The sequence below is a fragment of the Agelaius tricolor genome, unplaced genomic scaffold, assembly GCF_023055355.1.
Source record: "Agelaius tricolor isolate 1412-34295 unplaced genomic scaffold, bAgeTri1.0.p SCAF_11, whole genome shotgun sequence".
Taxonomy (NCBI): Eukaryota; Metazoa; Chordata; class Aves; order Passeriformes; family Icteridae; genus Agelaius; species Agelaius tricolor.
In genome coordinates, this window is record NW_027269271.1 from 376,344 (window position 1) to 401,417 (window position 25,074).

The following is a 25,074-nucleotide window of genomic DNA, read 5'->3' on the forward strand; positions in this document are numbered from 1 at the left end:
TGCTTTGCTCTGCTCTGCTTGCAATGTCAGGTGGTGCATAAGGTGATTACAGTGCTGTTCTTGTCATAACTGAAGGAAGATCCAGTAGAATCAGTTAGGATGACTTGAAGGAAGCTGGAAAGCTTGGGGGAAGTGATATAAGCATTTTTTACCCACATGAAACTCTTCCACAGGATGGAGGGAGCATGGGTTTATGGCTTTTTAGCTCACTAAAACGTCATTAAATAGAATGTTGTGAAATCTGCTAAAAATTGAGAGCTGTGTCAGAGGTTAGAAAAGTTGATGATGTTAACAAGAGGAAAGTGACTTCCTGCCCCGTGATAATTCTTCTTTGCTTCAGTTACCCTGATACTGGTTTTTGAAGTAGCTCGAGCTTTCATTTCTGGATCTGCCTCTCCAGGCAGGGCAGGAGGGACCCTGCTTGCCTTGCAGCACTTGCCAGCTGCAGTTGCTCGTTTCACCAGCTGATGGCCACAGTCTCTTGCAGTTGATTGCACGGGTGCTGAGGCACGGAAGGAGGAAAAGGAGACAAATTCTTATGGGCATGTATCTAGAAATTATTGCAATTGGGAAAAATTTGTCTCCATTACTGATTTCTCTTCCGTCAGGGGTTCAGCCAAATCTGGAGATGCTGACATTTGTTGTAACATGCCTAAGATTGCTAGACTGCTTAAAACACAGGTCAGCATTGTCAACGTGACCTAATTCTTATTCCTTCTGATGTTCCAACTGATAAAATACCATCTGGAATAAGGAATGCTGGGGATATGGATTTCTTTGGATATAAGTCTAATATTCTGAAGATCAGCTTCTCCTTTTCCCTGAAAAAAAGTCAGGACAGTAGTTTCTGTGAGACAGTATAGAGGAAATACTTTTGACAAAGTATGTCCATGCTTTCCTTTAACTGATGGCATGTTTAAAATTTCTCTTGTGGAGCTTCCATAATAAAAACCATAAGGATCTTTTTTCATCTGTCTAAATCCCCTGCATATGACAAGTTGGAAATGCCAGTTTGAAATATGCCATTATCTTAAAAGAAGCATGAGAAATTTTATTTTCACAGCCCCTTTTATAAACGCTTAAAGGAGAAAGCATGGTCTTAGAGCATCATCTCTTTTATACATAAAAAAAGAATTGAAATAATCTCAAATTCATCATTTAAGATTCTTAAACAGGGTTGTACTAAGTTAGGATGTCTTTGAGATTGTGCCTGCAAAAAAAAAAAGGTCTAGTTTAACCCCATACATAAGATCTTGGCACTAGGTAAATTACTTCACTTTTCACCTTCCAGAAGGCTGGGTAAGTGCTGTAATCCATTGTCGAGCATTTTGGTTGGAATGCTCAGCTGGAATGTGCTCTTTCTGAAAGCTGGCGAGGTCATCCTGTTACAAAGGATTAGAGAGACATTAATGTGTTTTCAGACAGCAAAATATTACTCAAGCACCTGCTTGAGTTAAATGTAGTTGTTGGACTGAAATTTCTTGGAAGTGACTGTTTTTAATTCCATTTCAAACTGTCAAAATTACCTCATTTTTTCTGCTGGCTTTTCTTTAAGCTCAATTCAGCTTGTGTATAAACTTTCTTGCATAAGACATTTTTCTAAAAAAATGGTCTTAGTGTGAATTGAAGCTTCAGCATAAGTTTTGAAAGTGTAACTTTCATTGCTCTTTTTTGTTCATCTTCCATCTCTGCTAGTTTGAATTGATATGTGTGGCTTGAGTCACTTCTGTGTTGTAAGTTTTCCATTGAATACAGCAATAAAGTACTTATGGACAAAAGGGAGAAGAAGGATTGAGGAAAGTTGGCTAAATTCTGTGAAAAGGTTGTTCAGAGTGCTTCAAGTATTAGCAATACTGAGTAATGTATATAACAAGTGTTGAATTTTATTAACTTTGAAGAGCTTTTGAGACAGAGCTTGGTTTATTGGATTTCTTTAATGTCTGTAGTTTTGGTTTGCAAGATGGATTAAGAGTCTTGTAAACTTTGGAACAACTTCCTTCCATTCCTGTTCTGTGCAAATCAATGGATTTGAGATCAGCTGTGCAGGGCAGGAGAGGATAGCAGTATGCCCCTGCAAACTGGTGATGTATAAATCCATTTCATCCATGCTGAGCGCTGCTGTTCTTGTGTTCCAGGTCCATCTGTGGTGCTACCCCAGCCTGCTGTGGTACAGCTCCAGGCTTCTGGGGTGCTTCCTGCCTCCCAGCCAGTCATTGCAGTCACTGGAGGGGCCCCAGCACTTCAGAACCACACGGTGAAGGCTTTATCTCCAGCTGCTGGGAACGGCTCCAGCAGCGGCAAAATCCCGGTGACAAAGCCCTTGCTCCCAAGCAGCTCCCCGGCCATGGGGCTGGATGTAAGTTCTGACTCTGATAGCTGCTAACCAAGGCTTGTACACCTCTTGTAGTTACATGCATGTGGGACCTAATGGTCCCTTCAGAGTCTCAGGAAAACTCTCAGTAGGATTTCCAACTGTAAGCAGGGAATTCAGCAGCTTGGCACAGAACAGGGAGGAGCAGCTAAATATCTGCTGACCTGCCTGGAGCTGCAGACCAAGTGTGCAAGTGCAGTGGCAGAAGACAGTGCTGATTGATGTTTTCTGTAACTTGTCTTCTCAAGTGCAAGTTCTCAGTGGCTGGACCTCTCTTACATACAGGAAAATTTGATAGATCTGATTTTTGGTTAGTGCTAAATCACTTTTCTAATCCATATAGCAAAAATGTTTCTTTGGAAGCAGGTGAATTGGAAATTTCAATGCCTCATTCTCTTTCCATACCCCTTTATCTCTGCAGATTTTACTAATAACTTTTAGAAACTTCAGTTACTGAGTTCCATATGATCCTAATCTCTTCAGGCTCCCTTTTGATCATCTATTGAATGAGTAGAAGAGGGTTAAATTCTCAACAATTGCAGTGTGAATAAGTAAGTTTTTCCGTAGTAGCTCACAGTAAGCAGTAGGTGTAAACTGTAGTTTTTGAGATGTGTGTGGGCTTTTTGTCCCCTTCAGCTCTGACATCTTAACCAGCTAGCAAGCTGGGTGTTAACTTGATTTAGCTCCTAGTAACTTGGAACTGCTTTGATTGCATTTTGTTGTCCAAAGAAGACATGATGCTTGTGGAACGGACCAAAGCTTCTTGTTGGTGACTTCAAAACTCTGTCATTCCCCAGTGGGGTATTCCAAGAACAGTTGTGAGCTGAGGGTCCTATCACATCTCAGTGTAAGGCAGAAAACACTGGTGAAAACACGTGGAATTTTGATGTATAGGCACTTGCTTATTAGCAGTGCCTATACATCAGCAGATGTATAACAGCAGATCACTGTTTCCCAAAAGCAGTGGGAAGCCTGTTCCTTCAGCTTCTTTGGAGGGATGTTGCTGTATTTCCTGGTGTCTGGGATTGCCACTCAGGCCTGATGGTAACTTTTCCTCACTAATCATTTTTGTGTGTGGGCTGCATTTTGTAATGAAAATATTGTGCTACCAATAGTTTAGCAGCCAGCGTACAGTGGAAACTTGATATTCAAAGTGCAAGAAACAAAGGTCTGTAGTAGGCAGAGCAGTTAAGTGTGCTGCATTTTTTAATGATAATTGCCCATCATGCAAAGTTAAGTCAAGAGACTACAAATCAATGACCTGCAGTCACTAGATTTGTGACTCCCTGTAAGCAGGGCTAGCATGGCACCTTGCCATTGTCTGAATGTAAGGTTTAATTGACAAAACCCCCTTATTGTCATCATATTCCATATACATATCCATATCCATGACATCAGGAGTCAAATGTGTAGCTGGGATACCAAACAGGTGTTGGTTTCCTAGGGTGTTTGTGTTGGTATTTCCACCCAAAGCCATTTTAGGGAAATAGTTTTAAGACTTGTAAAATGCTGTGCATCTTACCTGTGTTTGTTACAACATGAAAAAACAGTTGCAGCTGTTCTTTGGTACATACTGTGAAAAAGTGCTTTGAGGAGAAACAAATGTTTTAGGATTCAGCTTGGGCCAGCAGGGTTAAAATATCTCCCGATTGCCTTGGACACCATATGTGGCGCTCAGGGCTGCACAGAGGGAACTGTCATTTGAGCTCTGCAACACGTGTTATTGTTTCCTAATCTAAGCAAATGTTGCAAGATAAAAAGAAACACTGCAGGACTTTCTTTTGGGTTTAGGAGGGATAAACTGTTAGCTTAACATTCAGACGGCCAGTGGATTACACTGGGATGAGCTGATGGCTAGCTGTAGGTGTTAGGCCCCGTGTGTCCTGGTGGCACACGTGCAGCCCACCAGCCATGAAGGAAGTGCCAGAATACAGAAAATCTAGAAAAGATTAATTATGCAAAATTACTTCAACATAAGTGTGGATTTCTGTTTGAAGAATCCTCATTTCTGTGCTGTACATTGTGTAATATTTGTATGACATAAACTCATTAAGCAAGTTGTGTTCTGTTGAGTTAGAGACAAAACCCAGAACTTCCATTAGAACAAAAAAACCTTGCATATGTCTTGTATTCCTGCAATCAAAGATGCATCTTCAAAGATAGTAACTTTCATAAGCTGAGGTAAGAAGCCAGCTAATGCTACATTGAATGGTTTGTACTTTCAGCTCTTTGTTAACTTTCCCAGCACATGTACAAAAACTCGGGAGTATGAGAGACATTCTTGCTTCTAGAAGTACAGCTTGTGTTGGAAGGGAGGTTAAATTTTGCTCATAACTGAGTTTTCTTTGGAAGTAAATTGAGGTAGTGGTGTTTATTTGTAAAGTGCGTGACTCTGTAAAACCTCTGAAGATAGAGGACAGTCTGAATCTGGTTAGTGCTCTTTGAAAGAAGGGTTTGCACTGAACCTGCCAGTTCTCCATATTTACAGCATTTTTGTGTGTGTCTCTGCTAGTGGTGGTGTGGTTTTCAAAGCTAGAAAGCAGAAGTTGCATCACTAATTACTGATTGTTTTTAAGGCCAAGTTCTCCCTCTATGGTCTGTGTTTCCTTAGAACCTGGAGTTGCTATCTTGAGTGGAACATAATACGATACAGTTTTAAAAGTTGGAGGCTGTAAAAGAAGTTAGCAGAGCTGTTTGCTACCTTTAATCTTGCAAATGTGCAAAGCAATGTCGCTGAAGCAGACTGACATTATAAATTAGTTCCTTTCCCTCCTGAGTGTCAAAATGCTCGGGCAGGGGGCATATTTACCTTGGTGCTAGGCCAGCTGTGTGATGCTGATTACCATACTGCTTCCGGGTTCAGCATTCCTGCAGCACTTCACTCACACAGCTCTTTCCATTTCCTGCATTACATTTAGTTGGGATTGGGTGTGCAGTTGTGGCATATTCCCTGAGAAAAGCCAGGCAAGACCTGGAGGGATGACCAAGAAAGACCTTAAGCTGTTTAAGGATTGTATATTAAAACAAAATAACTTAGGGACACAAATACTGGATTTCATTTAACCAGGGGTTAAAAATTAGTCAAAATGTAGTTGGTGAGGCATATACTGAAATGCAGCTACTGCACAGAGTACCTGGAATCAGGCTGGGGAGAGTTGCTGTTCCTCACAGCATTTGGACAACTCAAAGTAGAGCAATCTGGATAAGTGACACATAAAATGTAGATGGCAGTGTCTGAAACAGTGACAGATATATGTTAGGATGTACTTTTAGTATAGAGCCACTGCACCGGTGCTCTAACACCTTATTTTCTTCAGGGAAGCATGTAGATTTGCCAAAGGTTCCAGACATGTAATTAAAAGCTGTCCAGTAATGAATAATCCTGAGCAGGTCTGCAAACAAGAATGGATGTAAACAATTTGGTCTTTTCTGAGTTCATAATGCAGAACGTCTTTTTTGAAAGGAGAATGTAACTCCTTGTTTGGAATAGCACACAACTTGAGCCAAAGCTGCTGCATGAACTCATGCCTTGTTTTTTTATCTCTGAACAGTTTAAGTGATCCTGGCCCCAGACTGGTGTGTTCTGTACACTGCAGTTCTTGGCTAGCCTGAATCTTTTATTTTGGTCCAGTTTTTATATGTCTGCAGAAGCTTTTTTATGTTAAATGTTGTACTTAAAAAATTCAAGACAAAGCTTAGTGTTAATGAAAATATGTTAAAATCTTTTCCTTCTCCACTCCCTGCTAAAGAGAGAAACTGGAGTAAGTACAAACAGCTTCACTTTCACAGACTTTGGTTGGTGAAAGCAGGCTAGATATATGATAAATGATCTTTATAAAAAGCAATTAGACCAACATGGAGGCAACCCAGAACATTAATGCACTGTAACACATTTTCTTCATCTTTGTCACCAAACTGCAGCATCAAGAAGAATGGTTCTTCAAACAGCTTGTGGCCGCTTTTTGTTGAAGATGCCAGTGCCCTAGAACAGCATATTGTCTGTGTGCAGGTAGATACAAGGAGAGAATTGAAAAGCTGTGGTTAAGGTTTTTTTACATAGCCGGACTCAAAATCTGAGTTAGTTAATGTTACTGTTCTGTGACAGATTATACTATTTCTCTAGAATAATACTTCTGGAATAGTTCTCATCTTTTTTCTTTAATGTTCCTGCTCTGGGAGATACAGATTACACCAGAGCCTTTGCTGGTAGATATTGAAGGATATTCAGGTCTATGTAAGATGGATCATTCAGTTATCTGTCAGTGTAATCGTCATGGAGGCACATCCCGTTGCAGCTTAAAAATGTGATGGAAGTCTTCTCTTCTTAATGAAAACACTGTTGCTAATCTGTGAGGGAAAGGAACTCAAACAATCTAGTGTTTAAACTTAGGATTTTAAGTAGTTTTGTATAGTTCTGCAGTATTCATCATTGTTATCCTTGTCGGCAGCAAGATGGTTTTGGTCTGGGTCGTCCCACTCAGTGCAAACCACAAAATGACTAAGTGGTCAAAGATGATGGAGTGTTCCTGCTTGGGAAAAAAATCAGTCATCAGGATTGTTGGAGGATGGGGAGGGGTTGCTTTGAGCTGTCCCAGTCTGGTCTTGCAGACTGAATGCCTGCTAGTGGTTAGAATGAATTATGTGCTCTCCTGGAGCATGTTTGCTGGTTGAGCTTCATCCCAAAGGAATCCAGTTCGTGTGCTCTCAGAGACTGTTCTGTGATGTAAAGTGAAGCACTTTTAGTGAGACAGTCAGGAAATGTGAACCCAAGCCACACTCCTGATCTGAATTCAGATGTTAGTGTAGATGCACCCAGAGAATGCATTTAAACTGCCGTGTAAGTGCTTGATACACACGGAATATGCAATCTGAGATCAGCAACACTATTCAAAATCCCAAAAACTGTGTAGCATAGGTGGAAAAGGTACAGAAGCAGGTGTAATCAGTATGGAAATGACTTCCGTACAGAACAGACTGAAAAACCCTAGAAATTTTCTGTTAGGAAAGCAGGTGACTGTAGCCTGATGTAGCAGATGATTGTAGCCTGTAAAATGGTGCAGGGAGAAGTCAAGGTAAAAGACTTGCAAATTCTTGCTGCCTTGCAGACCTGAAGATAAGTTCTTTTCTGTCTTGTGATGTGATTGATCAAATCAAACTTGAGTATATGTTTGATGACCCCTGCATATAGAATGTTGAGAATACAGAAGAAAACAGAGACAGTTCAGGATCTGTTTTTTTCCTTAGGTATACCGTGATCCTGAGGTGCCTCTCTGCTGACCATTCCAGCTCATTTGAAGCAGAGTATGGGAAGCTATTTGTGCAGACCTCTGACAAAGCAGAGAAGCAGAAATTCTGTGTGGAATGGAGACAGTTTTAACTTGTGGATTGTTAACAGCCTGTGTATTGTGTGTTCAGGTCAATGTCTTGAGGCGGCAGCAGCGCATGATTAAAAACCGTGAGTCAGCCTTTCAGTCACGCAAGAAAAAGAAGGAATACATGTTGGGACTGGAGGCCAGGCTGGAGGCAGCCCTGCTGGAGAATGAGAAACTCAAGAAAGAAAACAGCACGCTGAAGAGGCAGCTGGATGAAGTGGTACTAGAGGTAGGAGATTGTGATGAAAGTCTGATTTCATATGACAACAGTTGTTCAGGTGGAAGGCGCTACAACAGAGTTGGGGAAATACTGACTATAAAACCTTTGAGGGTTTCTAGCCCATGATTTTCACCAACTCTAGGTCAGGATAGCTGACACATTATCTGGTAGACTTTTCATTCTTTACTTCATGATGCTTCTGAATATTTCACTGGATAGAAGCTGATCATAATGTTCAAACCAAAGTTTTGTTTTTAAGTAGTTCAGGAATGTATTCACACATAATTAGGCAAGAATAAATCTAAAAATCAAGTATAATTTGGTGTATGTACTTGGCTTCTGACATACCCCTGCATATGTGCACCTCTCTTCTACTCAGTGTCTTCCGTTTTCTCTGTCTAGAACCAGAAGCTCAAAGTGTCATCTCCGAAGAGAAGGACACTCTGTGTGATGGTGATACTGGCCTTTATAATGTTGAATTATGGTCCATTGAGGTAAGCTGCTTAGAACTTCCTCTTTGCCTGGCAAGTTTACTGTCCTGAGATTTTTGTTTGAATCATTAATAATATCCAGTGTTGTGTTTTAAAGCCTTGAGCTTGAAATCTGAAATCTGTCGTTTCTTCTCCTCCTGCTTAGGGGAAGAGCATCTGTATAATGGTTCCTCTTTTGGAATCCTTCTGGCAATAAGGGCTGGATCTTTTACATCTCATTTCTCTTGCTTTGGCATTTTTTTATTCAGTGCCAGCATTCAGCAGTTTGTCTGCTCCATTTATGCCTGTAGAGATTAAGAACTGTGTTTAGAATCCTTTTAGGAAAAAAAGTCAGACTTGGAGAGCTTATCTCTTGCTCATACCTGTGCTAATTTCAGTAGCTATGACTTGAAGCTGCTTTAGTACTCAAAGTACTCAGGAAACCCTGCTGTATATTCCATGCCTTGCAGTCCTGACTCTTAAGATGTGTCTAGCTCCCTCATTACAGAGTAAGCCCTTGTCTCCCAGGTCTGGTGAAGAAGTTGTTCCCTCTCCTTAATTAGTTGAAGTGGTAATCAGAAACTTCTCTTGTTTGAACTGTTATCAGTAGAGTGTAGAAGCCAGAGAACAGCAGGGAAAAGCTACATCACTTGCCAGACACTTTATAAAGAAATCTGTGGAAGAAAGAATAAAAAGAAATACTTCATGCACATACCTGTCTATTTAACTTGCTTTGGAACATAAAGACCTTTTAGATTGAGCTGTTCACTTTTTCAAAAAGGCATAATATTTCAGTAGGATCCCAGTCAGCAGTGTCTGCATTTGTCCTCAAAATCCCAGTCAAACTAAAGGAATGGGATAAATACAGAGGAAGATTCTGTTTCTGACTGTGATAAATTTTCAGAAAGTGATGTTTGTATTTGTAGTATTAGAAAAATTGCTAAAGCTGAAATTACTTCTGAAGTATTTGCACTTACTGCAAATATTGTTTATTATCAGGAAGTGAAATACAGCTGATAATTTTGCTTTGATATGGATGCTGTTAAGGGAGACCATTTCTTAGTGTATTTAGGTTTGTATTGTGATTTTTGACTATCAGGCAGAAAAGTCATCTTCCAGATACTAAGGGATTGATTTGTACATCCCATCTACATTTGAAGCATTACTACTCACTTGAGATAGACACTGGTTGAGAATTACTAGAACCAGTCATCTTTCTGAAGCTGGGGGAAATGTACTTGTGTCTGCATTGCAGTGAGATGATGGAATGCATGAAATTCTTGTTTGTGATGAAAGGCTTGGGAACAGAGAGGTGGGTGGGGAATCTTTTACCACAGTGCTGTGAAGTTTTGTGGTGTCTTCCCTACCCCCAAAAATAAGCAAGGTGTTGAGCTCAATGGCAAGGCACTGCTGTCAGAGTGGTCTGGAAGGTCATGTTGTGTTCATGTCTTTGCAGCACTCAGTAACTATAGGAATGTGACAGGGTTAACTTCCTGACAAGTTTAATGTTTAATAAAGTAGATAAAGCAAGAAGAAAATCCTTGGCTGTCTGACTGTTCCTGGCCTGTAGAGTAGCTGAGCATACCAGTGTAACTGCTGTGCCTGAACCAGGTGGTTTGCATCAACACTGGATTTAGGCAATGAAGAGAAATGTAATTGCAAATTTGCAAGGAATTACTCCTCCTGGGTTGTTTTTTTTTTTCCTCCCTAGCAGAAGAAATGCTCACACTGCAATTAAAATCCTAGGCTGTATCAAGGTGGTGTGAATGTTTGATTGTGCAATACTCTTTAGAAGACCCGGAATATGAGCTATACAGACAATTTCTTTAGATTTCACTCCTCCCATACACATTTTCTTCCTTTAATAAAGGTGTCACTGAATGGCAGCTCCTTGAACATGACAGGATTGCTGTTCTGCTTAGTCCTTAACAACTGAAGCTTGCAATATATGTCCTTTTTTTCAGTCCCTGCAATTTCTTACAGAAACAAGTAACTTTTTTTGTGATAATATCCATGCTAGCTTATAGTTCAGCAAAAACACTATTCCCCCCCACTTAGCTAACTGTGGAATCCCTAATTTCCATGCAGTGGTTAGCTGGAGGTAAATATGTTCTGAAACCTCATGTTGCCAGTTTTTCTATGTAAGAAATCATTTCACTTGCACACCTGAATGGAGGTGTGCCAGCATTTAGGCTCAGGATGTTTTGATCCAAACACACTAGCAGTGAATATTTCGTTACTTAAAACCAATGAACCATTGCAAAGAGAGTGTGACATCCAAAAAAGCAGAATCATGGGAAATTCACCCCCTAAAATCTGTAGCAGACTTTTAAATTCCCTTAGCTGGCTTTATTGTAAGATGCTTCTCAAGTTCTTGTGGAAAGTGGTAGGATTTTTTGAAGACTAGGGGTAAAACAAAAGGGCAGATGTATAGGTTACCTCTTTCTGTCAAATCAGAGAAAGAAGAGAAACAGTTGGATTGTTTAGGGTTGGGGATGTGAGGCTGAAGAACAGGCAGTCCTGCAAAGCCTCCATGGCCTGCAGTGGATCAGTGAAGGTGCAGTGTTTGGGCGCTCAGCATCCCACAGAGCAGTCCCATCTGGATGGGTGGCTGATCTCAGATTGCACATTCTGTGTGTATCTGTGTTTTCTCTGCATTAGTGGATGTGTGTTGGACTAATAACGACTAACACATAATTTTTTTAATCAGTCTTAAGTCTTGTTGCCTGTGTGTGTGGTGAAATGTTTGTAATGTTTCATGGAGGACTCTGAGACTGCAGTTCTGCTGTTTTAAGATTATGGAAAGCAGTCCAGGATGTGGCAGCCTTTGGCAAGCAAGTTTAGCAGATAAAATTATTCTGCTGACACAGGTTTTCATGCTGACTGATAGCATGGGGATAATCTGTAATGCTGAACTTGTGAATTTGGGGGTGGGGGTGAAAGTCTGGTAGGAAAGTTGGCCTGTTGACACAAGAAATCTGTTTGAAAATACTGGAGGGAGAGTGCTGCCCAATCTGCTTAATTACTGACAAGCCTTTCAGAACATCCTTCAGTCTTTGACACAGCACCATGGTATCTCTAAGAAAAGAATGCAAGTCTAATTATATAGAAATTGAATGCCAGTGCAATTTGAAGACGTGAAAGGGGCTTGTGGGTAGCTAGTGGTCACTCTGCATTAGGTAGCTCTGTGTTACTAAACTCCTGGGTTTGTTGCTGCTTTGTATTGAAAACTGAAGCTTTCAGTTATTAAAAGCAGAACTAATTTAGCAGAAATTCTGTTAGTGTTTCTCTTTTATCTGTGTGTTTTATACTAGAAGAGAGGCGCCCAGGAATTTCCCGTCTGTGTGTCAGTGAACTATTCTGTAATCTTAGGGAGTTATTTGGATTTGGATTCAACACATATAAAGACCTCCTTTTATTATTATATAAGAGTGATTGGTGAGGTGTGTGGAGGGAAAAGGGTACATTTTGATTCAGTTCATTACTGAGATCACCCCCTTGCCCCAGCCTTGCATTCTGTGAGGTGCAAGGCAGGAGCTGGCAACCAGCAGCATTGGCCTAAAGGCAGTGAGCACACAGGCTTTGGCACACAGCAGGGCTGGGAGCTGGAACCAGGGCATCTGGAGCTGGGTGTCCCTGCAAGCCAGGCTCTCCTGCCTCCATATGTGCTTTCTGTGGAGCTGGTGTTGGTCCCACTCCCAGCTGGCATGGCATCCCTGAGACATGGCTGGCTGCTGCCATTGACAAACATCTAATTAGCTGTGCTGGTTTTTTAGCACTTACAACATCAAATCTGGTCATTTTCAAATTATTTCAGTTCCTATATGCTTTTTTCTCATCCTTTGATTTCCACGTTTGTGTTGGACTATGCCTTAGAGTAAACAGATCTGAAAATGTGTTAAACAAGCACAAACAAGGCTGAAACAAATGGCAACCAAGCACATGTTCTAGTCTAAACAATCCATATATTTATTTTGGGAATATTTTTATTTTGATTGTCTTCCCTGTTCTCATTTTAATATAAATTGTCTTGTATGTTTGTTTTTGTTTTTTTAATGCAAGTCCTACATGTGATAGTAAAATATTTGCAGGAAAATAACCCAAGTCACATGTAAAAAGCAGGGAAAGAAGAGCAATCACAGAAGATACAAAAGATAAATTTTCTGCATCTCTTCTTGGGACCATAGCACCAAAGCATGTAAGCTGGTGGCTGTAGCATTATCTTTTTGGCTATAAAAAGTGTTCAGCTAGTTATTTCTTTCCCCATAATCAGTCTGCATAAGTTTACTTGGTGGTTGTCACCTAGCAGCGATCTTAGAGCATTTATTAAGATGTCAGCCAGCCAGAATGTGTCCTAACTACCACTTTAGCTATGTAGTGGACAGAAAACAAAAATATGAATTTGGAGGGAGGAAAGGCGAATTTGCAAAGAGATGGGAACAGGAGGTTTGAGAGGGTGGTGTGATACTGGTTTTTTTAGTATTATTATAAATTTTGTGTTTTCTTACAAGTTGGCCACCTCTGTATGGCTGGAATCCTTTTCAAACTGGAAAACAGACTTGAAGATATGCAGAAAGCAGTATTTGTGGTGGAGGATGACTGAGGTGGTGATTGATGTAGCTCAGTACAGCTGCTGCTGCTGCTTCAAAACCTCTTGTGTCTCACTGACCTCAAGCAGCTGCGGTAGAATGGCTGGCCTTTAGCAGAGATTTCATTGCAGCTCCTCTCCAGGGTGTCCTCATGGATTTTCCTCTACTTTCCAGGACTGTCCTGGAAACTGAATAATCTATTCAAAATTTAGATCCACTGAGCAGTTGCAAATAAAGACACCGGCCTGGCTGGCTGAGAAGTGATTTGTCATTTGAAATGAAGAAGCAGTGACTTTTGATTCCTGGAGGACTTAGGGGTGTGTCTAATTTCTTAAATTGGTAGCACAAACAGGAAAAAAATGCAGAAGTGCTAAGAATGATCATCTTTTACTAAAAATGAGGAAATTACCCAAGGATTGTTCAGTTTGCAAGCTACCATGACCTTCTGTTTGTGAGCATAAAGTAATGAAAATACAAGTCTTTGATAGCAGTACCCAGATTAGCATCCTACCCAGTGTGCAGCATGCCAGTCAGCACTACTGGGGTCTGCTAAGCTTTTGGAGCATGAAGGATTTGGGCTGCTGACAGCACCATCCATTGGTCACACCTGTATTGGTGTCACTGTGGTCTAGTGCCCTTACCTGAGCAATCTTGAGCTGGCATGTGCGAGACCAGGATTATTCTGAGGTGCATTCAGCAGTGGTGTTATGCAAGTTTGCTGTTGTTTGAGACTTTATGCTGGACTCTTTGATTAAAGAAAGAGACCTGTTTTATGGTCAGCAGGAGCGTAGGGATACCTCAGTGATGGGATATTGGAAAGTTAGAGGAATAATGCCAGCAGGGAACATTTTCTGTGTGGGCAAAGGAGCTGATCTTGTTCCCACACCATCACATGCAGCAAGTGTTGTTTTGCTACAGAGGTGTGGGAGCTGTATGTTTGTGCTGGGGTCTGTCAGTGCAGATCCCACCCACAGCTGCCAGGCCAAGGTCCTGGCATGGTCTGAAGTCTCCTCTGTGCTGCCCTGGCAGGTGACCTCAGGCAGTGACATGGTATGTTCAAAAACATCCCAAATGTCCCCCTGAGTAGCATGTGCTGAGTAGGCTGAAGTCTGGCACCTGCCCAACATGAAGGGCAGTGACCAACAGCTCAAACAGCATTCTTTTGGCCTTACATTAGTTTGTTTCCTTAACATTTCTTCTGGACTCTGTGTGTGCTCCTTCCTGCCCCCATTCCAGAGCAAAGTGGGGCAGGTTGGTTGGAATCATGGATGGCTTGCAGGTAGAATGGAACTTCCAAACTCATGGTGACTGCTCAAAGCCTCTGTAAGAGGTGTTCTGAGAGCAGAAAGCTGCAGATCATGGGCTGTACTTCAGGGTCAGTTTCTTTTCCTCAGTTCATCCACTCCTGGGCTTTTTTTGCACTTGATGAAAGATAGAAAAGGATTGGTTTTCTGCTTTTTACAAGCCTCAGTAGCCTCTCATATGTCTTCAGGAGGCTGATAGGCTTAAATGTGATGTATAGTAAACCCACATACAAATGATGACAGTCAAATGCCTATTAATTTCTTACTCACTAGTAGAGAGGAACTGGTGAAATGTGAAGAAAATACTGTGAGTTGAGTGCATGAGGCATAAAACAGTGCTATGTGAGGCAGGCCCTTAGCTTCTGGATGTCAAGGAGAGATGAAGCCCTCTGGGTGTTTTAGCAGAAACAGCAGAAGCATCAGGAGACATTTGAGGCTCTTAACGCTTGTAGTACAGGAAACTTTTTATGATGTTTGTGACACTGAAAGAAAATGTTTCAGTGCTGAGCTGAGTGTACATTTGTGTTGGAGATGGCCCAAAGATATAAAACTGCTTCTGCAGCACACCTTTGGTCTTGTGTTGTAGTTTCTCCTTGAAGACAGAGGGAGAAATCAAGAGAAAAAGGACAGGCTGAGTGAATTGGACATGGGTCTAGGTTCCAGACCTTTCAATACCTCTCTTGATAGGTTGATGCTGGAACAAAATTGCATATCTTTGGTTTTCTTACAAACTACAAGTCTGGGAGCAGGAAGGGATTCCTTCCTCTGTCCTCTGCTGATCACAGCCACAAGCTTTGGCAATAAAGGCCAGATAATGGTAGGAAGTTTTCTAAGCAAAAAAAAGTGCTCTGGGTGTCAGTATCTGTTTTCTTCCTTTCCTTTCCAGAGGCTTTATTAAAATTTTGCTATTTAAATTAATTGCTATTTAAAGCATGCGAAACACAGCAAAAATATACAAAAACTCCTTTTGGGTTGCTTTCCTCCTTTTCCACTGCAGAGGAAGAAGGCTGGGCTGCTGTGACAGTGTTCACAGGGGTTTTCAGGTGAGGGAAGAGACGAGAATGTTGACTCTATGTTCAGAAGGCTTGATTTATGATTTTATGATATATATATATATTACATTTTAACTATACTAAAAAGAATAGAAGGGAAAGTTTCATCTCAGGAGGCTAGCTAAGCTAAGAATAGAAAGGAATGAATAATAAAGGTTTGTGTCTCAGACAGAGTTCAAGTTAACTGGGCTGTGATTGGCCATTAATTGTAAACATCCAAGATGGGCCAATCACAGATGCACCTGTTGCATTCCACAGCAGCAGATAACCATTGTTTACATTTTGTTCCTGAAGCCTCTCAGCTTGTCAGGAAGAAAAATCCTAAGAAAGGATTTTTAATGAAAAGATGTCTGCGACAGGCTGCTCTCTCCAGCCCAGCACTCAGAGGAGGGCAGCTGTGGAGCAGCCCTCAGGAGAAGGCAGAGCCTTGCTGTCAGCAGATGGTGCACTCATCGGGAGTAGAAACGAGAAATACTTTCCAGAGAGTGTCTGGCACTATGGCAGCATTGTCTGGAATCAGTTAGGAAGAGGACAAGGTCTTTGGTTGGTGTCTCCTTGCAATGTCAACTTTAGCTTGTTGGAAACTTCCCAGCTCATACTCAGAGTTCTGTCCCCAGAAAACTCTTTGTTATGATACCACTATTGGCTTTCGTCTACAAATTACTGTACAACTTAAATGTCAGTATTCAAAACTTGAAATGCACAGGATTTGTTCAGCCAGAAGCACAAATGAAATTTAGTTTGGGCTCCTGGCAAGACTTGCTTTCACATTTATCAAACTGACATTCAAACCAAAGTAGTAAAAATACAGCTAAAATATCAGGTGCCATTGAATGCCTGGAGAAACCGTGGCAGGAGTGCTGCTTTTCTTTCCCTCTTATAATCAAATTTATCTACACATCGGAACAAACATCTGCATGAAGTATTTAGTGGTTCTTTCTTTTTTCCCTTGGATCTGGTTTTGCATCTGAACAAGCCAAGAGCTCAGCCAGCTTGGACAGGGTGTTTGTGGCCTGTGAAAACCCTTTCATGCTCACAGTATCTGGGGTGTCCAAATGCAGGCTCTAAAGCCTTGCTAGGCACCCCAGGTGTGTGAGTGAGCTAAACAAGAAAGATTCCAAGGAAAGATTCCAACTTCTAAAAGACTGTCTTGCCCAGTAAAGCCAATTCTCAGCTTCAGTCTTTTTTGACTTGTAATGTGGGGCAGTAACTCTGTTCCTGCAATTAGCAGGACTTGCACAGGGCAGGTATGCCAAAGTGCTCTTCCTTTTCCAACTTCTCATTTTGTAGCTCAACAGGATGAAAAAGCTGACAAGGCTTTTGCCATCTGTCATATCAAACCAGTTCTTAAACTAACTGTTGGTATCTTAGTTGAAAATACTGTTTTTCTGAAGCTTTCTTCCCTCTGAATAGGATCTTCTACCTTTCTTTTTCACATTTTCTGGCCTCTTCTGCCTGATGCTTTTAAATGCCCAATATTTACTTCCTCTTCAGTGTCATGGTGCTGGGATCTGTTCTGTAGACCCTTCCTGTTGCTGCTTGTATTGTTGCTGTTCTGCTTGGCACTTGTGAAGCTCAGCATGCCTGAGGTCAGCAGATGTTTCCAGATGCAGCTCTGCAAGACAGGTCCATCATCATCCCAGCTGCTTGAAGGGATTCCTTGCTCCTAAGTTATGTTTTTCCCCCATATTAATTTGAGATGAAGAAGGAGGAATATTTCTGGTACCCTGTATCAGGCCCTCAGGTAGCCACATGGCAAGGAAAGGACTTGGAGAAACTGGAGGACATGGACCATTACCTACACGTCCTCTCCTATTTGTTTCCTGAAGATGGAGCCCTATTTATAGACAAACTTCACTAGTGTTCCCTCTGGGGAGAAGGGAAGAGGAAGAAATGATACAACAGAACAACATCATCTGTTCAGATGGGGAAAAAACGAAGAAAACTAGCAAAACTCCCCAAGTAATTAGAAGGTGAAAGTGGGGCAGGATTTCAATTTGTGGGGCTTTTCCTTATCCAGAACTAAAGTTATTTTGGTTTCAGGTCATTGCCACAAACCAGAGGAGCAACAAAGGGGATTTTTACATTTATTTTTTTTTCAGACATATCTGAGACATTGAGAAGGAACAGTCATTTGCAATGTCCTAGAAAAGAATGGCAAAGAGGGAGTGCAAAAGTGGCCTATATAGCAGAAATTGCTGCTAGCTCTGCTTCAAAAGAAAAGTAAACGATCCTGATAAAGGAAAGGGCATTGGAAAAAATACCCTGATATCATATCTTGTTCTCAAGTTTGTGTTCACATTGTGAGAAGTGGGCACCATGGTTTATGCATATAAGGATGGCAAAGCATACTCTGTTTACCTCCTTCTTTGCCTTTTGCTTTTGAAGGTATCTTCTTTCAGGTTGAAACATCCCATGCTCAGTTGATGAAAAGATACAGATGTTTTATGCTTGAGAAGAGGGAAAATAAACATTTCCTGTCTTCTAGAGCTGATGTAATAAATGTGGTCTGTGTGGTTTAGAATGGGTGTGTAGCTAAAACAACTAAATCACAGAAAGGAAGATTAGCTGTGCTTGTGGTGCATTGTGTGTCTTTATCCTTGGTTTGGATTTGTCTCTGTTCAGAGTTCAGGGTGAACTGCAGTAGGAATGAATTGTATGTGACACTTCACCTCACCAAGCTGGAACGTGAAATAACAAGAATTGCTTTTGCAGAATGAGACAAATAGGAAGGAAGAGCATCATGGATAAAAGGCAGTTTGTTGCAGTTCTGCTTAGATTTTTTTCTCAGCTTTAACTAATTAATTACATGGACAGTTTCTCTGGTTCTGTGTGTCATTTTGAATAGGAAAGAAGAGAAGTAGGATAGGCTAAAACACCAGATCCAGGAGGTCCAGCAGCACACTGGATGGCTGATACATCTCAGGCTGTGGAGAAGGGATTTGCAGGAGAGTTAACAACTTTCAGATCTTCTGAGGGATATTCTTGGTCTGATGAATAAAGTACCATGTACTTTTAGCTGTCATGACTCCAGATTAAGTACAGTAAGGACATTTCACAGGTGAGTAGCTTCCAGCAGGAATGTGATGCGTCTGTTTAAACATCAGCCTTAGTTTTGATCTCTGGTTCTTGGGCTTGAGATGCTGCCAGTTGTGCTGATGCTTTCGTTGGCAAAGAAGAGATGTGATCTCATAAAACCTAGTAGGTAGTGGGGATTGATTCTGTAAAATTGGATAGGTCTGGTGTTGCCCGATAGGATGTAATGAATAAACCATCCAGCTTTCTGTGCAGTAGAAGCAATGAGACATTTGGATACCACTGTACACAGGCAGTAAGGAAACTGTAAGTACTTTTCTGCCCATTGGCACAAGTGAAAGCAGAGCCTGTAGCATTTCTGCTGCCCTCATTCCATGCTGCTGCCTAGAAACCTGGAGGAGAGGAGGTAATCAAAGCAACATCAGCCTGAGTCTAGGATTGTCCTGACTCCTCTGTTTCAGAACATGACACAGTTGCTCACAGGGTCACTGCTAATAGGAGTGCAAAAGTGTTGGCAAAAGAGAAGGAATTTCTCGGCAATTTTGTCTGCCTTCTGCTTAATTGTGGAGTATTTAATCTGCCCTCCTTGCTACGTTTTGTCTGTCTCTATTTGTATTTGTTGCCTGTTGCAAAGTGATGCCATGTAAAACCAGGAAATACTCGTCTGCTGGGCAGGAGGGGTGGGGCATGAGTTAAAATACACTCTGTGAACTGCTATCAGCATGAATGGCAGAGATCTCGTCAGTGTGCTGCATTGCATTTTGTTTTCACTCTGTTGCTGCTGGTGATCCTCTGCTGTTGGCAGCCATGAAGGTTAGGATTTGGGTTTGTAAACATGCATATTTCAGGAAGCAACTGTGTTATGAAAGAGGAAAGCCAGCCTCTGGAGGGGAGAAATTGAAGTATTGCTTCTGTGCTTTTGAGAGTACTCAGTTGTAGCTCACCCTTCTGAAGATGCAGGTCTGGTGCAGCAGTGGTGGGGTTGCCTGTTCACATATGCAGTGCTGCCCCCTCTCTGCATGGAGGACAGCACAGACACTCCTGGCTGGCTGAGCAGCCTCCAGGCCAGGATCCTTCAGTCCATGCCAGCACACACCAGATCAGGGTGTCTGGCACCATGGCCTATTGCCCATGGGGCTGTTGGCCCTGCCAGTTGTTCTAAATCCAAGTAGAATTGAACATATTTAAGTTTGTGTACAGTCCTGGTAGATGTCTGGCATAACATTCCAGGCTTGCAGCTGCACGGAATTTGATAGCTAAGTTTTCCTTACATGTTGTATTCATATAAACTATGTAGATTGTACTTTGAGGCTGTTGAAAGTTGAAGTTTTGGCGTGCTTTGACTTGACTGTAGATAATTTTCTTATCCCTGTAGACCTGGGTTACAAGAAGAGTGTTCTTAGTTTCAGCAGGTGAAGTTTGTGTGAGGGAATGTGAAAACTAGAGCATCTGAATCCTTCAATCAATTAAAACTGAAAAAGAGAACAGAAATGCTTTTCTGACTACTACTGCTTTGAACAATGATATTATAATGACACCTCAGTTTTTTACAGTAGATAAAACATGAACCTTATCCATGTAATGTAACAGCAGCCAGAAACTTCTCCACCTGAGTGTTTAATGCCTTACAGAAAAGTGCCTTACAGACCTCTTAGGTGTGTGATACATTTTGCTATGTTTATTATGTTTTCCAGTGTATTTGAAAAGGATCCCAATGGAGTGGATTCTACTGTGAGTTCTAGCCACCGGACCAGAAATCTTCTGGAGTTCTCAGCTCACCAGGAGTCCAGCACAGCTCAGAAGATACCTGAGGGCATCGTTTCTGAGAAGAGTAACAGGTGAGATCAGACCTTTTACATATTTTGGGTGGCAGAGGGCACTGGTGCTTTTAGCCCTCACTGCCTTGCTCACCTTTTTGGCCGGTGCTCTTGCTGCTTTTACCGGGTACCTGAGTTCTAAGCACAGTGTTTTGAAAGCTTCTCAGTTTGCTTTTCAAATGAATATGATGTTTTATCTCCCAGAGTACCCAATGTGTAGAGCTTCAGAAGTGTACACGTGGCTGTGCTGCACAGTGTTAGGGAAGGGAGCTTATCCACAAGTGCTTGTCACCAAGACTTTCAGGACCTTCTTCAATTCAGCTGTTTGCTTTTTTCCTCTGATCTATAGTTTAGGTTGCATAGTTGTGATAGCTGTCATGTTATCTATCTCTTCTTACTTTTCATGCTGGAGTACTTGTTTTCTTAGTTGCTCCAGAGAAGACTGGGGAAGTTCATGAGTAAGAACACACTATGCACTTAGCAGTCTCTTTTTCATTTTAAAAAATCCATCTGAGTCCATCCCTGTGCTTATCCATTATTTAATTCAATACTGCCTTTCAGGCTTCCTAGATCTCCAGCATGCAGTGTATAAGTGAACATATAATTGCCTCCAGATTGAAGTCTGGCTAATACAGCTCATGTTTTCCCGTTACAAGATCTATCCTATTAGACTGTCCCTTTCCAGCAGAGTGTTTTGGCTGGTTGAACAAAGCCAGGCACAGATGTGCAGAAAGCCCTAATGTATTTTGCCATGCAAAAAGAAAGCAATAAATCAGGAGCATTTTAAGGCTGTAGCCATGGTGAGGGCTTTGTATCCTACGTGCTGCGTTTCAGACCATGACCTGTGGGACAGAAGAGTGGAGTGGTTCTCTTAGGAGGATGTGCTCGTGCCTGTACCTCCTTTTCTTTCTCTGCTTCACCCTGGGTTTGGCAAGCTGTGAGCTCTTTGCTGCATATTCTTTATCAGTCCTAGATGCAGTAGAGAGAAGCGGACATGAAGTTGGAGAGAAAGCTGGGAAAGGGAGGGGATTATGAATAAGGCTTTCATAAGCTCTTATACCTGAATTTTCAGAAAGAAGTTGAGGTTCAGGAGCTACAAGTCTGTCAAAATCAAGAGGACTAAAGCTGTTACATTGATAACCAGTCAAGAGAGAAACCTACATTAGATATTTGGTGATAAATAGTTAACCCCTCAGGAATTGCTGAGAGTGTTATGGATTTTTGTACTGAGAAATACATGCTCCTTTTCAGTTCTTATCAAAACTAAGCTAGTTTCTGGAGACAGAGATGTAAATCTTCTCCATTCAGTTATAATATAGTTTGTGGCTGCTCAGTTGTTACATAGGTTATGGTCTTTCTATCTGCATGGTTTTAGTGGATAATAAATTTAGTATTTCTGTAGCAAGTCTTCCAGAGCGCTGGAATGAAAAAGTAAGTTGTGTCTGCAGACATCACATAGTTTGCATACTATGAGGAATATTTTACAGACTACATATTCTATCAATATCTGGCCTTCTTGGGAAGAGATCCAACATCTGCTAACGCTCATTTGTCTGCCCTGCACTGAGAGCTGTCAGCCTCCTTTGAGGGATTGACTAAGAACATTGGATGTTTGATAGGAATTGTTACTCACCTGTTTCAGAGGTCTCACTGGAGCAGCTGTAACGTTCATGGATCTGCTGGTGATAGTGCTCATTCTCTGGTCAAAGAGTCATGAAAAAGTTTTATAAGGGATTTCTTGCTGTGCTTTTGTTGATTTTTCCCAGGTATGACCGTTCTGTATCTGATAATAAAGCACTAATGATAGTCTCAGAAGAACCACTGTTATATATCTCACCACCACCACCCCCCTGCCGGCCTCTGATCAACAGGACAGAGTCGCTGAGGTGAGAAAACAACCTGTTGAGAGCATTTACAGTTTATTAGGGGTTGATACATCAACTCTGTGTTGGCCGAGTGCTGCTGGACAGCTGTGGATGATACTGTTGTCCATTCATGGTGTTTATCCAGTACGTGACCAGTGTCTCCTAAGTGTCTGCGCTGTCCAATGCCTGTCACAGACACATTTTATGAAAAATCCTTTCCTTAGGATTTTTTCTCCTGAGAAGCTGAGAGGCCTCAGGAAAAAAATGTAAACAATGGTTATCTGCTACTGTGGAATGCAACAGATGGATGTGTGATTGGTCTCATGTGGTTGTTTCTAATTAATGGCCAATCACAGTTAGCTGGCTCGGACTTTCTGTCCGAGCCACAAGCCTTTGTTATCATTCTTTCTTTTTCTATTCTTAGCTAGCCTTCTGATGAAATCCTATCTTCTATTCTTTTAGTATAGTTTTAATATTATATATATAATAAAATCATAAATCAAGCCTTCTAAAACATAGAGTCAGATCCTTGTCTCTTCCCTCATCCTAAGACCCCTGTGAACACTGTCACACAATGCCTGCTGTCATAAGGACAGATCTACTTGGATCTTTGTAATCTTTCCATGATTTTTAGTAATGATTTTCACCACTCTATTTTCACACTGGTCATTTGCAATAACCAAATAACAATTTTCTGATTGTCTGGGGGGTTTTCATGACTTAAAAGAGAGATCACTTCATATGTAGAAGTGTTAATGATGTAGAAATCAAGTCCAGCTAAAAGCCTTTCCCAGCTGAGTTATATAAAAGATGGTCTTCTATTCTTCAGCTTCTGATAGAAGCAGTCTGAACCTGACATTGCAGATGTTCTTTTTTCACTGTTCGAAAACACTTAGCTCCACTTTTTCTGTAGATATGAGTCACTAACCTTATATCCATTCTCTTTGTCCATTTTTCTCTCAGATTTATTTGCCAAAATTCATCCTTAATCAATAATTTGTCTTGAATTAATCAACTTTTGATTTTAAATTTAAGTGGTCCCTCCAGTAATTTCAAAATTACTGTTTGTTGGGCAAAAGGAAGTATAAAAGAATGGGTGTTCCCACATCTATTTTATGTGGGAACACCCGTGAATCTAACATTTATAGATAAATCTTAAAATTGTATTTTCTTCCTGTGGTATTAAAAATAAGTTATTATAAGGTGAAATAATCGTAATCTTCAGTGTCTATGATACCTTGTAGTGGCTACCTAGAACAGAGGCTAGACAAGACTAACAGAGTAAAAGCAGGGTATTTATTAAAGGCCTTCAATAGGTACAGCTTGGGCCGTCGAAGCCCACCCAGAGCCTACACCCAAAAATGGATGACAGGTCATGGGTTTTCATACTTTTGTATGTTTGGTCCATTTGCATATTGGTGGTTAATCTTCCAATTACAGGTTCAGGTAATGAAGTAATTTAACCCAAGTTTGCACCCCCCCCCAACTCACTTTTATTTATGTTTCTCAGGGCCTAAGGCAGGGAGGTGTCTTTGATTCCCAGGCCTAGAGAGGAATTGTTGTGTCTGACCAAAATGTAAAGACAGTAGCTAACACTGTATATGGAGTTTAGAGCTATACGCTAAAGAACTGCAGGATTACAAATATATGAAAAATATACAAGCTAAAATCCTAAGGCATCATCTATATGGCAGCTAAACTGTTGTATAACACTAAACCATTGTGCTAGTGTTGTTTGCAGTCTGTGCTGATGCTGTGCTTTCCTAGGCTGACCCATGAGCTGCGAGGATGGGTTCACAGGCACGAGGTGGAACGCACGCGGTCCCGGCGGCTGAGCAACAGCCAGCAGCAGCGAGCACGAGTCCCACAGGTATGTGAACAAAAAATCATTCTATGGAACACTCTCCCTCACTTGCTTGCACTTGGCATCATAGACAAAAATGGCCATCATGCCTGTAATTAGGGCAGCCAACACATCCCATTTTAAATTGCTGTGTTTGGTTGATTATTACATTGTCAGATTTGTTCTTCCATTCCTGCTCTTGGATTCAGGGTTTTGAATTGGTTTTTGCAGCCATCAAAAAATGTTCAGCATTTTCTAAAATTAAATAAATTGTTATCCTTTTTATGGCTTCTCTGTAAGGATAAGCAATTGCTTAGTGGAGAGAAATACAACCTCTACAGCACATTCATCTGACTCACTGTTAAGGGTGACAGCTGATTCATTTTGTTGAAATATTTCTATTGTTTAAATTATTGCTAGAGGGATTATTTTTTTTGTACGACTACAGAATTATGAGACATGTGCTCATATTTCTCATTTTTTAAAATCTCTTTGATCTAGATGGCATACTTATATCAAGGCTGAAATTAAGACAATGAATTTTCAAAATATTTAAATTGATTAGATGTAGCAATGTTGCGGCGGGCGGTTGTCCAGAGTGCCGTGACCTTCCCAAAGAAGCGTCTTGAAAAAGACACCTCGGGAGCACAGCGTGTCTGTACTCACACTGGCTGATTTCAGCTCTGTCGGGACCCAGGCGACGCAGAAGGGGAGACAGGGTCTTTGTGTGTGCTTCCAGGGAGAGCCTTTATTGAGCTTCTTCCTCAAAGGAGCCCAGAGACAAAGAGCCACTTAGGCCAGGAAAGCAGGAGTTTATCTAGGGATCTCGAGGGGTAGGACACAACACCAGGACCAGTGGGATGAGGGCACAGGGGTGGAGCAAGGGGGAAGGGCCAGTGGGGTAGAAGAAATCAACCTGCAGTCGCAAAGGTCTCTGGGGTTAATTTTCTTGTTCTCCATTACCAAAAGGGTTGTAGCTTGGGTTGGCCCTCCAGGGGGGTGTGGTGGGCTTTCCCTTTGCTTATTCTCTGGCCCCCACACAGTAATAGCTTTAAAAGAATTGAGCATTACAATGTGGGAAAGACTGCAGTATTCTAGAGAAGAAGTGTTGTGTATTAAACTTGAGATCCTTCTC

At 41.4% G+C, this 25,074-nt stretch overlaps 1 protein-coding gene across 3 annotated transcripts in view; it reads left to right on the forward strand.

The window, feature by feature from the left end:
* Positions 1 to 25,074, forward strand: part of ATF6 (activating transcription factor 6) — a 75,567-nt gene that overhangs the window by 4,158 nt on the left and 46,335 nt on the right. For all 3 annotated transcript variants that reach the window (XM_071435671.1, XM_071435670.1, XM_071435672.1), the window contains 6 exons: positions 2,136 to 2,356; positions 7,787 to 7,972; positions 8,366 to 8,457; positions 20,109 to 20,252; positions 21,998 to 22,117; positions 23,864 to 23,966. In XM_071435671.1, the coding sequence (XP_071291772.1) occupies positions 2,136 to 2,356; positions 7,787 to 7,972; positions 8,366 to 8,457; positions 20,109 to 20,252; positions 21,998 to 22,117; positions 23,864 to 23,966 (866 nt within the window). The remainder of the gene's footprint in view (positions 1 to 2,135; positions 2,357 to 7,786; positions 7,973 to 8,365; positions 8,458 to 20,108; positions 20,253 to 21,997; positions 22,118 to 23,863; positions 23,967 to 25,074) is intronic.